Source organism: Chlorocebus sabaeus, chromosome 9, assembly GCF_047675955.1.
Source record: "Chlorocebus sabaeus isolate Y175 chromosome 9, mChlSab1.0.hap1, whole genome shotgun sequence".
NCBI classification, from domain to species: domain Eukaryota; kingdom Metazoa; phylum Chordata; class Mammalia; order Primates; family Cercopithecidae; genus Chlorocebus; species Chlorocebus sabaeus.
The window spans coordinates 3,158,204-3,171,564 of NC_132912.1; the positions used below are offsets into that span (position 1 = coordinate 3,158,204).

General features: G+C 53.0%; 1 protein-coding gene across 1 annotated transcript in view; it reads left to right on the plus strand.

Moving 5' to 3' along the window:
• Positions 1 to 260: 260 nt before the first annotated feature.
• The window catches only part of PFKP (phosphofructokinase, platelet), a 68,979-nt gene continuing 55,878 nt past the window's right edge, over positions 261 to 13,361 (plus strand). Inside the window, exon 1 of the mRNA XM_073018677.1 lies at positions 261 to 462. Coding sequence (XP_072874778.1) covers positions 351 to 462 — 112 coding nt within the window. The 5' untranslated portion in view covers positions 261 to 350. The remainder of the gene's footprint in view (positions 463 to 13,361) is intronic.

Here is a 13,361-nt window from a genome sequence, read left to right on the forward strand (position 1 = left end):
CACCAGCAACGCGGCCCCACCCGCAGGGACCCCGCCCACCTGTGGCGCTACCCCCGCCTCTGCGGCCTCCCACACCGCTAGCGCTGTCCACACCTACGATGACTCTGGCGTAGGTGCTCCTGCCCACACCCATCCCCCCGCCAGCCCCTGCCCCTTTCCCTGCCCCTGCCCCGAGCCGCGCCCCCGCTCCCGCAACCCCTCCCGTGCGCTCGGGCCCCGCCCGTCACCGCCCATTGGCGCGGGGGCGCGGGGGCGCGGGCGGGGCGGCGGTTCCGAGTCGGGCGCGCGCGGGCAGGGTCCCCATTGCCTGCTGCGCACCCGGACTAGCGGCTGCCCTCGGCCTCCTCGCCATGGACGCGGACGATTCCCGGGCCCCCAAGGGCTCCTTGCGGAAGTTCCTGGAGCACCTCTCCGGGGCCGGCAAGGCCATCGGCGTGCTGACCAGCGGCGGGGATGCTCAAGGTGCGCGCCCCCCTCCCAGCGGCGAGGGAGGGACGGACGGAGAAGGGGAGAACAGGGCGAAGGGGATGGGGGGACGGGGCAGAAGAGAGGGGAAGCGATGGGAGGACCCGGGGAAAGGTGGGGAAGCGATGGGAAGAACTGGGGAGAAGAGCGGGGAAGCGATGGGGAGAACTGGGGAGAAGCCCGTGCCCGGGAGCGGCAGGGATACCTGCGGGGCGGCTTGAGCCGGCAAGGCAGCCCCGGGGTCCTTGCCGGGTGGGGCGGAGGAGGAAGGGACATGGCGGTAGGAACCTCCATCCGGGAGATAGTGAGCTTTCCACCCCCTCCGGTTTATGTTTTAAATTGAGCCCGGCAGAGGGGGTCGCCTGGAGCGCCCCTCGGGGGTCGTTCTGCCTCTGAGCTGTAGGACCCGGCCAGGCTTCCCCTCCTAAGCGTGGGTACAGCGCGATCACTTCCTAAGTGGCCCCCCGCCCCCCAACTCCGCCCCACGCCACCCCCTAACATGTCGAGGAAGAAACGGTCGGGTCCCCGCGCGCCTCCTGTCGCCTCGTGCCCCGCGCGGCGTGGGCGGGGTCCCGGCTGCTGCAATGCGGGACGCGGCGGGGTTGCTCTGGGTTCCCGCCTGGAGTCTGCGAGGCGGTCCGGCAGCCCCTCGCGTTTCCGCTGGGAGATTTTAAAAATGGGTTTCCTGGCTCGCATGTGCTGTCGCCTTCCGGCTCGTGACAAAACCGAAAACTAAAATGGGTCCCAGGCCCTCCCCTCCAGCCTCCGCGGACGGGAAGGACCAGGAAGCGGGGACTCCGGGACGTCAGCGGCGCCGCGGCGCGGGCTCTGGGCTTCCCCTGCCCTGCAATGTGGAAGCGGCTCTCCAGGAGGGGCCCGAGTCTGGGTCCACGACGCGGGCGCGCCGGGAGGACATTTAACATTGAAGAGCGGGAGGTGGTGGAGACTGCGCGCCCCAGGCCCCGGGTGCACGTGAGGGCGCCGGTGCCCGGACGGTGGAGCGCCCCAGGCCGCGCAGCCCTTGGCTGGTAGATCGGCGCTTCCCAGGCGAACGCTACCTGCGAGCCTTAGCGATAGCGCGGGCTGGAGACGCGACGCGCCCCGAGCTGGGTTTTGATTTTTATTTTCCCGGTTCCTCCTGCCGCAGATGCGTGGAAAGGCCCGGATGGCGGATTTCTTCCCGTTTCGGGACCGCGCACTGCACTAGGATGGAGCGGGGATGGGCCCACAGCCCACTGCCCCGGTGACCTTCCCTTCGCCCTTGAGCGCGCGGGGCGGGCGCGGGCGCTGCAGGTTGGGGCGCTGTGGGCGCCGCCCCGCCCGCCGCGAGCGCCTACGTGATGCCCGGCCCGTCGTCTCCGTGCGCCCAGGCACCGACATCCGTACGCCGCGCGCTCCCCGAGCCAGCAGCGCAGCCTCCCCAGGCCCAGCGCCCTCGGCGGGAGACCCTGGTGGCAGCGCCAGGCCCCGCCCCGCAGCCCGCCCCCGAGCGCCCCTGGGAAGTGCTCTGGAGTTAGCGTTCTAGTTAAAGGACCCCAGCATCAGCGTTCCTCCTGCAGGGTTGGGTTCTCAGAGAAAGAAAACGTGATGCAACAGAGGCTGGGATTGGAGAAATTACGAGAGTGAAGTGGAGAGAGCCTGGCCAGCGTGACTTAAACCGGCCGGGAGATGTGCGAGTACGAATGGAGCCGCCTTGGGGTCCTAATAGGACCCAGAGTGGCTTCTCAGTCAAAGGCCTTCAAAAGCAGAGGGAGCACCTGCAGTGACCTTACCTGGGCCGCGAAAGACAAGAAACCTTCGGCACGGGAAGAGGAACTGACCTCTGGAAGCCACCAGGGCAGGTGGAAGGTCAGGGTTTCAAGGTGATTTTGGAATTTAAGTGCTGTGGGTCCTGCACAGTGGCTCATGCTTGTCATCCCAGTGCATTGGGAGGCCGAGGCAGGAGGATCGCTTGAGCCCAGGAGTTCCAGAGCAGCCTGGACAACATAGTGAGACTCAGTGTCTACAAAAAATAAAAAAGAAAGAAAAACACATTAAGATGCTGTATGTATTGGAAAGTATTTATGGGTCATTCTTTTGAGCTCCATGTCCAAAAGCTTGCTAAAATGCTTGGGAGTTTGTGTACAGGTGCGTGAAATTAGGATACATTGGCAGAATCTCCGTGTTCTCTATTGCCCTGGTTTTGCCACCTGGGAGGAGTTACACGTATTGGAGGTTAGTAAGTCCACGCCTCTTCTGGGGAAAAAGGTACTTTGGAAACCAGTATTATGTGGGAACGCGGCTTGGTTGGTACAGCCTCGGGTTAATGGGAGACAGCTGCCCTCAGCTCTGCAGGTAGCATCAAATACGGTGGCCTCAAGCCCACGTGGGTCACACCTGGGCTGTCCCTGGGGAAGCCCGCCACGGCGGGTCGCCTGGGCATTCTTTCCCTGGTAGAGCCGAAGTCACAACTTTTTTGCGGACTCTGTAAAGAGCTTTACCCTTCCGAGATATGATCTTGAACCTGTTGGAGCATTTGGACGCATTTCTTTTAAGGAAGTTCACCTCCAGATGTGCTCAGAGGGCCTGGTCTTACTTAGCTGCCACAGATTTACAAATCCTTACAGTAAGTAGGTTATTCCTCGAGAATTTATCTGTTGTGCCCCCATTCTTTTTGCCATTTTATTCTGATTCTATATTAGTACTTGATTTTCCCTGACATAGAAGACTATTGCCTGTAGCTGGAGGTCAGAGAACACATTCACATTCAAGTATCAATTTCAGGGGAATTATCTGTCAGATGTGAAATTATGGTACAATTCAATATATTAAAATGACCATAGCTACCATTTGTTGAAAATATTTTGTATACTAGGAGCTTTACAATTCTTATCTCCAAGCCTAGATACATGGTCCCAAGAGAGGCATGCCCTCATTTTGGAAGTGGGGAGAAAGACTCACAAAGAAAAATAACTTAGGTAAGGGAGTGAGGTGCATACGCGATTGTGGTAGGAGCAAAACAGATCCTAATTCCAAATATTGTACTCTCCCTTAGACCACGAAGAGTACTTATGTCTGGCTCTGTCACCCAGGCTGGAGTGTAGTGGTGCCGTTACAGCTCACTGCAGCCTCAAACTCCTGGGCTCAAGTGATCCTCCTGCCTCAGCCTTCTGAGTAGCAGGGAAGACAGGAATGCAGCATCATGACCGGCTAATTGTTATTATTATTTGTAGAGACAGGATCTCACTATGCTGCTGAGACTGGTCTTGAACTCCTGGTCTCCTCTAGTGAGCCTCCTGCCTTGGCCTCCCAAAGAGCTGGGATTACAGACCTGAGCCGTCATGTCAGGCCTCCACCATGCTTTTCAGGGGCCTTTCTTGGTGAAGCTCCTTATTCTAGTTAATGCTCAAAAGTGAGCAAAACCCAACTTGCTCAAAATTACACAGATATTCTTTGGGTGGTTTTGTAAGGGGAACAGAAAATAACTTTTTATAGCGATAGGAGTCAAGGTGGCAAAAATGATATTAAGGCTTAATACCAACGCGATGGGCTGCTTTTCTCCTCCCAGTAGAGTTCATATTATTTAATTATAATATAAAATTGAAAATATCTTTCCTGTATTCCTGACTCCCCAGGCCTTGAATGAAGAAAGTATTTCTCAGGCTGGGTTTTTTTTTGTTTTTTTTTTTTCTACTTCTTTGGGTATCTTCTGTCTCAGGCTGTGGGTTTTTTTTTTTTTTTTTTTTTTTTTCCCCTGCTTCTTTGGGTATCTTCTGTTGTCCCAAGACATGTCTGGAAACTTAAACTGATTTTCACCCAACCTAAAATAAGCTCCACAGCTCTGGATCGCGGACTGACCATGACTAAGTGCCCACTGCCACATCATGCTGTGCCACACACCAAGAGTGACTCATTGTCTTCGTCACAGGTTGTGGCTTCTGCAGGGCCTGGTGGAGCTGAGTGTACTGGGAAGTCCAGGGGCATTCTTAGGGTGGGCTGGATGCGAAAGCGGCGTCCTTTTTGCCTGTGGTGACGTGAACATCAATACAGTATTTATAGAAAGTTCACAGAAATTTAGTAAGTTTCTACCTTTCCAATCCTAGTGAGAATAGCTAGTGTTTAGTGACTCTCTGTTATGTGGCAGGCCCTCAGTGATCCTGGGCACTGACTTATCCCCACTTTACACATGAGCAAGGGATGCTGGAGGTGTTCCAGCTTCCCTGAGTTCACAGAGCTCCCTGGTGTGGCCAGGCCCTGTGGCTGCTGCAGGGATGTTCAGGGCTGCGTGTAGCTGTGTCTTCACTGGTGTCCATCCCGCGCCCAGCACCACGCCTGGCGCTTGACAGGAACGCAAGCGTTTGCTGCCTGCCTCCCGCCTGGAATCTCCACTGAGGAGCAGGAAACCAGGGGTTCTAGCTGCCTTCTTCATTCATGAAGTCCTTTAGAGGAATTCAACCCTCTCTAATCAAAAGTTTCCAGTATCCTCAGGTCAATGCGTATAAACTGTTAAGACTTCAACAAAGATTACAACCTCAAAACCGAAGTCAGAAGTGTGAGGTTTCCATTGACTGGACATGCATTAGGTCAATGACACACAGATTTATTGGACACCAGGCTTGAGCCCCACATGGGCATCTTTGGTGTCTGAAGCAATATTCCTTGGGTGGTTTTGTGAGGGGAATGGAAAATGACTTTTTATAGCGATAGGAGTCAAGATGGCAAAAATGATATTAAGGCTTAATACCAATGTGATGGGCTGCTTTTCTTCCCCCAGTAGAGTTCATATTATTTAATTATAAGATAAAATTGAAAATCTCCGAAACAATGCTTCAGAGCCCAGTAGGATGGAAGGGGAAACTGAAAACAGTGCCATTTCGCCTCACACAGCTCCGGCGCCCCTCACCATCCTGTGCACACACATTCTTTGATGGGATCTTTTCAGTGTAAAGTGCAGTAATTAATTTTGCAAAACTTACTGGGTCTGGGAGGCAGATCATGAGTGATGGTGTCACCCTGTGACACAGTGGGAGATTTATATGATGGCATCATTTTCTATGAATGCAGACCACCTTGTGTGCCATACTCGGATGACCCTTCGAAGCTAGACATTTTGTCATCTTTCAAAAGAAGCATGTTTTCCCCCTTGGTTACAGAAAACTAAAAGCTTTTGATACAGGACTCCAACCTTTTATCAGGGAGAATCAGGGCTCTTTAAATAACCTCGACCAATCAGATGGGCCGTCAGAAGCAATTAAAATTAGAAAGATGAAGATATGGTAACAGCGTGGTCAGGGCAAACATCAGGATACCAGATTGCATGTTCACAGTTGCGTTTCTGTTAAGAACGTGCGGGTGAATATGGAACAGAGGGCCATGTGTCAGTAGTTGGGTTGTGTTTTATGTTTCTTTTCTTTTTTTTTTTTTTGAGACAGACTCTTGCTCTGTCACCCAGGCTGGAGTGCAGTGGCGCAATCTCTGCTCACTGCAAGCTCCCCCTCCCAGGTTCACGCTATTCTGCCTCAGCCTCCTGAGTAGCTGGGACCACAGGCGCCCGCCACCATGCCCAGCTAATTTTTTGTATTTTTAGTAGAGACAGGGTTTCACCGTGTTAGCCAAGATGGTCTCCATCTCCTGACCTCGTGATCCTCCCTCCTACGCCTCCCAAAGTGCTGGGATTACAGGCATGAGCCACCGCACCCGGCTTTGTGTTTCTTTTCTACAAGCCCTTTCTGGTGTTGTGTTTGTGTTTATTAGAGGGTAGCTGCCCAGAGGCTGCCGTTTCCCTCCCCACTCCTCCCTTCTCTGCATCTTCACCCCCAACTCCCAGTCCTTTGTTTGGAATTACAGTCATTGTGCTTGTCAGGATGGAAGAGGCAGCCAGACACATGGCAGACCAGAGCTCTGAGAGGCAGAGACTTATTTTCTATAAATCCCGCCCTGGCCCTGCTGTCTCCAGTGCTGAGATAGGGTGTCGGTGTTTTCCTCTGCGGAATGGAGGCATCACTCAGTCTCTGTCTTCTCTCCCTGTGTCTTTCTTCACTCCCCCCTTCCCTAACACACATCCACGGTGAAAGTCTTCAGGAGGCAAAAGAGAAAAGGCTGGACTGTGCTGGACCCTCCAACCCCAGGGCCCATTTGCTGTCTTCCCAGCTTCCGTGTGCCCAGAGCCGCCTGGGGGAGCCTTCGGAGTTGCAGATCCTGACTGTGTGGGTCTCAGTGAGGCTCCGACTTTCACGGGGAGGGGGAGGGCGACAGTGCTGCGGGTCCCCCTGGGGCCAGTGCCACGGTTTGCAAATCCTGCAGATCAGCTTCTCCACTTCTCCAGGTTTCTCCAATGTGAGATGCTCCCAGGAGTCCGGTGGGATTGTTTTCTGACTTTGACCAGGATTTTGACGGAGAAGATTCATTAATATAGGACCCCTTGTCTTAACGTACATATGTAAATGATCTGATCTGAAGTTTTCTGAATGGAAAATGATTGAAGGAGTGGCATCCAGTAGCCTCGGGGAGTCATTCCGTCATATCTTTTCAGCTGTGTCTTACTACGATTAAGATTTTGTTTCTGTGTGTGGCGGGGCGGGTGGGGGACGTTGAGATGGAGTCTCGCTCTGTTGCCCAGCCTGGAGTGCAGTGGCTTGATCTGGGCTCACTGCAACCTCTGCCTCCCGGGTTCAAGTGATTTTCCTGTCCCAGTCTCCCAAGTAGTTGGGATTATAGACATGTGCCACCATGCCCACCTTTTTTTTTTTTTTTTTTTTTTTTTGTATCTTTAGTAGAGATGGGGTTTCACCATGTTGGTCAGGTTGGTCTCGAACTCCTGACCTCAAGCGCTCCACCTGCCTCGGCCTCCCAAAGTGCTGGGATAACAGGCTTGAGCCACCACCCCCAGCCTTATTTCTGTGTTTCTGTAATCATTGCGCACATTAACGACCGCCTTCGGTGAGTCAGGGCAGGCTTTAGGCAAAAGAACTAAGCCCTCTCCGCCCCTGCGGCTCTCACTCCTGCGGTGAGGTGCGGGTACAATGTACCTGTAGCCGGACCTGAGAAGAAAAGCTCCTGTCTTATGAAAGGGCCCGGGGAGCCTCTGGTTGGGGCCGTTTGACCTGACCGGAAGGTGAGGGAGGAGTCGGTAGAGGTGGGTGGGCCAGTGGAGGACTTTGGATTCGCCTTGGGGGAACTGGGAAGCAGACTGACTGTCTCCGATAAGGATGGCTTTGTGGAGAGGAGAGGACAGGAGGGGAGGTCGTGAGTTTAGGGTCTCACAAGGAGCGGCCACAGATGGAAGGTTATGGGGTGGGGCATGTGGCAGGGCAGCCTTGTGCCCACAGACACACCCCGCCGAGGAGACCCAGGGACTCAGCTATGACAGCTGGAAGGCGGAGCATGTGAGCTGCAGCAGACACAGGCAGGTGGGGTAAAAGGAGAGTCTTCGCAGCAGTGCTTAGAATAGCAAAAAGTGGGAAAACCAGCAAAAAGCTATCAATAGGAGATTAATGAATCCATTATGGCACCTGGAATGGAAGGAATTTTTGTCAGCGTTTAATAAGGAGCTTTGTGCTGATCGAAAGTCAGGAGGTGCCCAGTACACTCAAGGGCAGTATTGAAGAGCTGAGTCCAGAGCAGCTCTGCACAGCAGATCCCCCTGGGGCCAGAGGGGCCGTTTGCAAATCCAGGCAGATCCGCTTCTTGAAGGTTTCTCCAACGGGAGCATCTCCCAAGATTGAGGTTTGCATGGGTGGCCTGTGTTATATATGCAATTTTAAATTTAAATGATCTAGTTGCCACATTAAAGAAAGGCAGGTCCGGAGGGGGGGACGCTGGGTGCCATGACTCACGCCTGTAATCCCAGCACTTTGGGAGCCCAAGGCAGGTGGATCACTTGAGCCCAGGAGTTTGAGGCCAGCCTGGGCAACATGGCGAGACCCAGTCTCTACAAAAAATACAAAACAATTAGTCGGATGTGGCGGTGCACACCTACAGTCCCAGCCCCGTGGGACATTGAGGTGGGAGGATTGCCTGAGCCCAGGAGTTGGAGGCTTCAGTGAGCTGTGACTGCACCGGTTCACTCCAGCCTGGGCAACAGAGTGAGACCCTATCTAAAAAAAAAGAAAAAGTAAAAAAAACTATATTTTATATTCAGCCCACTATTTTGATAACAATCAGTTATTGTGTTATTAATATTTTACACTGTTTTCCATACTAAGTCTTTGAAACCCAGTGTGTAAAGAATCTTCAAGTACATCTCCATGTGGACGGGACACACGTGGCCAGCGGCTCCTCTGAGGGACAGTGTGGTCACGGCGATGGGTGGCGTGTGCTGCCTGTACATAGAAGGTCCCCGTGTGAGTGTTTCTGCGAAGGCCCTGAGGGATGTGCAGGGAAGGGCCGACACCGTCCCAGCCACGCAGAGGACCCTGGAATGCAGCATGCTGCCAGTGCGCCCCCGCCCCAGCCCCTCTGCTGCCTGAGCTCTTTCCCAGATGTCCACTTAGCTAACCTCCCTCACCTTCTTCCCTTTCCTTCTTTCCCCAAACGTCACTCTCAGGCAGGTCTGCAGGCTCTCCGATTGTCAATGGCAGCCCATCTCCATCCTCCACCCTCTTAACACCTCCCACCCCACTTGCTATTTTTCTCCTCAGTGCTTACGGCCATCCACCCCTGGGCATCATGCATTTGTTCACTGTGTTTCTTGCTTTCGGGTCTCTCCTGATTGGAACAAGCTCCGCCAGGACCAGAGGCTTTCCATTTTGTCACCGATGCATCCACATAGCGCCCGGCAGAGATGGCGCTTGGGGCACCTGAGGTGGACAGTGGCTGGTGGTTGAGCCCTACAGATCTATCTCAAGCCCTCCCCTGACCCTACCGGAAGACACGGTGGTCTGCACAGTCCAGATAGTCAGAGAGGCCCCCCGGCTCGATGACTTTGAACCCGCGAGGGTGAGAAGGGGGGAACAGCACCGTTGACAGAATCCCCCCTTGGTATCCCACCTCCCCATGCCTACATAATCCCTGCATTATCAAAGGAGAGACCCCTAGAAGGAGGTTTGGCAGCAGGAGTGAGATCAGCGCAGTGTAAGCTCATTTTCTGACAAAACAGTGGGAGGAGTTGGCAAACTGACTTTCTCAAAAAGAATGTATGCATCGAAATTAACAAGTGAGTGATCAGCAGTGTGGGAAAATTCAGGAAAAGCAGTTCAGTGCTGTGAGAGAGGGCGAGGCAGGGAGCTTTATTACTCCAGACAACGGAGGAGGTAAAAGGATAGACCTAGATTATTTCATTTGAGTTCATCTATTCTTACTTTTTTTTTTTTTTTTTTTTTTTTTTTTAGATGGAATCTCGCTCAGTTACCCAGGCCAGAGTGCAGTGGCACAATTTCGGCTCACTGCAACCTCCGCCTCCCGGGTTCAAGTGATTCTCTTGCCTCAGCCTCCTAAGTAGCTAGGACTACAGGCGTATGCCACCACGGCCGGCTCAGTTTTCTTTGTATTTTTAGTAGAGACGAGTTTCACCCTGTTAGCCAGGATGGTCTCAATCTCCTCACCTCGTGATCTGCCTGCCTTGGCCTCCCAAAGCACTGGGATTATAAGCATGAGCCATCGCGGCCAGCCTATTCCTTACTTTTTTCTTAAAAAAAAAAAAAAAATACAATTTAGATTTTATCAGAGCAGAATCCCAGGAAGCTGAGATTTGTAAACTGGGAAATCCAGCTCCTCCAAGTAGCCAGGAAATCAGGGTGACCTAAGTCATTCTTGCTAGGCCCTGGTGTGGGCCGGGGTTGACTCTGACTCAAGGAAGAAGCCGTCTTGTGACTCTCTTACCTGCACTGTGGTTTAGTAAGAAGCTGTTAAAAAGTATATCATATGAAGAAAGTGATTTAATAATTGGTCAGAGTAATGACCACAGATTTCCTATGTAACCACTCCCTCATTATCTCCAACTTTATCTTTGGTTCTCATGACAAGATTATCACTTCCCTGAAAACTGGGGTTTTTGCAAAGTACGAGGAGGTGTTTTTCCAAATGGTAAGGTTCTTCTTTGGTGGGAAGATGTTGTTTTCTCCTGGAAATCCTTAGGAAAGTTATTTGATTCTTGGGTTGGGCTCCAAAAACCAAAACAAAACGAGATGGATTATCCCCAGGATACCTGAGCTATAAGGACAATCTGTAGCTTGAGCGTGGAGTGAAAGACACTGAAACTGCCCTTTGTCCCAAATGGCTGTGTGCCGGGGCCCTAGAACAGCCCTAAGGAGGTGGTGAAACAGGTGACATTTACCTGTGAGGCTGAAAGCCCTCATTGCCAGGCTGTGAAAGTCCGCACTGCAGGTGTGCACGTCTTCATCCCTGTCCTGTGGGTGACAGAGCCTGCCAGTGAATGCTGGTGCATTTCCTTCTTGCTTTTCATCCACCCATGTTCTCCTCCCTCCTAACCCCTCACTGAATGTTCCTGGGGCTTCCTCAGGTTTCACCCTGCAGGGCCCAGCAGGAGGCAGCTGATTTGCAGTCCTCACCATTCAGAAGTTCAGAGGGAGGGCTTAGAACCAAACAGGCTCCACCCCCAGGCAATTAAATGAGCATCTGGCCTCAGCAGGCATTATTTTCCTTCAAGTTCCCATTGGTGACTCTAAGGCACAGGTATCATAATAGAGGAAATCAGGAAGTCTTGAAAGTTAAAAGGAAATAAAACTAGGGTTTACCCTGCAGCTTCACCACTTCACTAAGGTCGTTACCTTCCAGTAATCAGTTTATCCCCCTCAGAGCCTCAGCTTTCTCATACCTCCAGGGAGGTGTCAGGAGCTCTGCGGGCTTCCTGTGAGAATAATCCGGGCCTGGGCTCTAGCTGTGGGTGTGCAGTCAGCAAGGGACGCCCTACTAGGTCCCACCAAGTGCTGCCAGCCCCTGAGCTCAAGGAGGACACGTGAAGAAAAGCCCTTTGCAATGTAGGGCTCCATCCCACCAACGTGCAAGTGAATAGAAGTCCTTTCAAGACCTAGTATTGCGTATTTTTAAAAGTGTGGTGCCCCGTCACCTGGAAATTGCTAGAAATGCACGTTCCCAGGCTCCCTCTCCACCTGTGAAACCCTGAGGGTGGCCCAGCTACCTGGGGTGCCGCGGCCGCCGATGGTGCTCCTGCTGTGGGGCGGTGCCACTGTTCTTTCCAGGTGGGTACAGGTGGACCCAGGGGTGGGGGGTGGGGAGAATCCCGCAGGGACTTCAGGGACTGAGTTTAGTGCTGGGGTGTGTTTCTACTCTGCACAGGAGTCTCCTGGGGTCACCTTGTGTATCATGTCCAGCTTTTTTTTTTTTTTGAAACAGTGTCTCGCTCTGTCGCCCAGGCTGGAGTGCAGTGGCACAATCTCCACTCACTGCAAGCTCCTCCTCCCGGGTTCACAGCATTCTCCTACCTCAGCCTCCTGAGTCGCTGGGACTACAGGCGCCTGCCACCACTCCTGGCTAATTTTTTTTTTGTATTTTTTACATTATTATTATTATTATTTTTGAGATGGAATCTGGCTCTGTCGCCCAGGCTGGAGTGCAGTGGCGCAATCTCGGCTCACTTCCCTGCAAGCTCTGCCTCCTGGGTTCACATTATTCTCCTGCCTCAGCCTCCTGAGTAGCTGGGACTACAGGCGCCCACCACCACACCCGACTAATTTTTTGTATTTTTAGTAGAGACGGGATTTCACCGTGTTAGCCAGGATGGTCTCGATCTCCTGACCTCGTGATCCACCTCCTTGGCCTCCCAAAGTGCTGGGATTGCAGACATGAGCCACCGCACCTGGCCTCATGTCCAGCTTTTAAGAATTTTATTCCTTCTGCTATTTCTTTCCACTTAACATTTTCTAAAATCCCTGAGTTCTTCATCATTCCTTAATGAAAGACCGGTGGGAATGAGGTCTTCGGAGAGCAGGGGAGGAAGGGGTGAGCAGGGGAGGAGCAGGAGCAGGGGTGAGGGGCCATCATCGGGTCTTAGTTGTGTTTCGGCATCATCTGCTTCCCAGTGTTGGCACGGGCTAAGTGTTTGATGGTTAATTCATCCAGTAGAGTGAGCAGAGCACCTGGAACCAGAGCTGTGCCTCTACCTTTGGAGTTGAGGAGTCCAGGCACTGCTGAGCCTGGCCATGGGAGAGATGGGTGAGGACGTCCCACAGGTGTGAGACCAAGGGGGCGGGAGGCTTTGTCCTGCCAGGAATAAATGGAATCAGGTGGGAGGCAAGCCAGGCCCTCTTCCTGGGAGGTGCCAGAGCCAAAGAGGAGAGGAGGAGGAAGGAGGAAGAGCGTCGGAGCGCTGGTGGGACTGCCACCCAGGTTCAGGGACAGGAGCCTCCAAGTGCTGCCAGGCAGGTGGGAGGTCCCGGGGGCATGGCCGGGAGCTCAGGGGAACTTGGGTTTTCTTCCCATAGCCCTGGGAACCCGGAGGAACGCGGTCATATCTGTGCTTTAGAAGAGAACATTGAAACTGATATGGAAAACATCTCGGACGTAGTATCAAAGTGTAGAAAGAAATAATCAGTGTGAAACTCCACACAGCCCGGCAGCAAGGCCCCGGCCCCACACCCAGCTCTCCAAGGGGCTGGGGCTCATGTGGCCGTTACTTCATTTGTGTTTTTTTCTAAACAAGGAGAATATATTCATAAATTATTTGCATAAAAGCAAACTAAAGAGAAAAAACTGTTGGAATCCTTCTGGCCACAGTGTGGCTCATGTCAGAGGGAGTCAGGGATTCAGGGGCAGTGTTGGGAGCAGCTGTCAGTTGTATGGGCAGGAGCCAGCAAGGGTGTCAGTAGCATTCAGCACCAGCGACAGAGAAGAAAGTCGTGCTATTCGGCAAGAGAGAGAGGGTACAGTGAGGGGAGGAAATGTTCAGGGTGAGACCTGCATTTTGAAATGCTGAGTTTCATGTTCTTGAGAGATGGTCA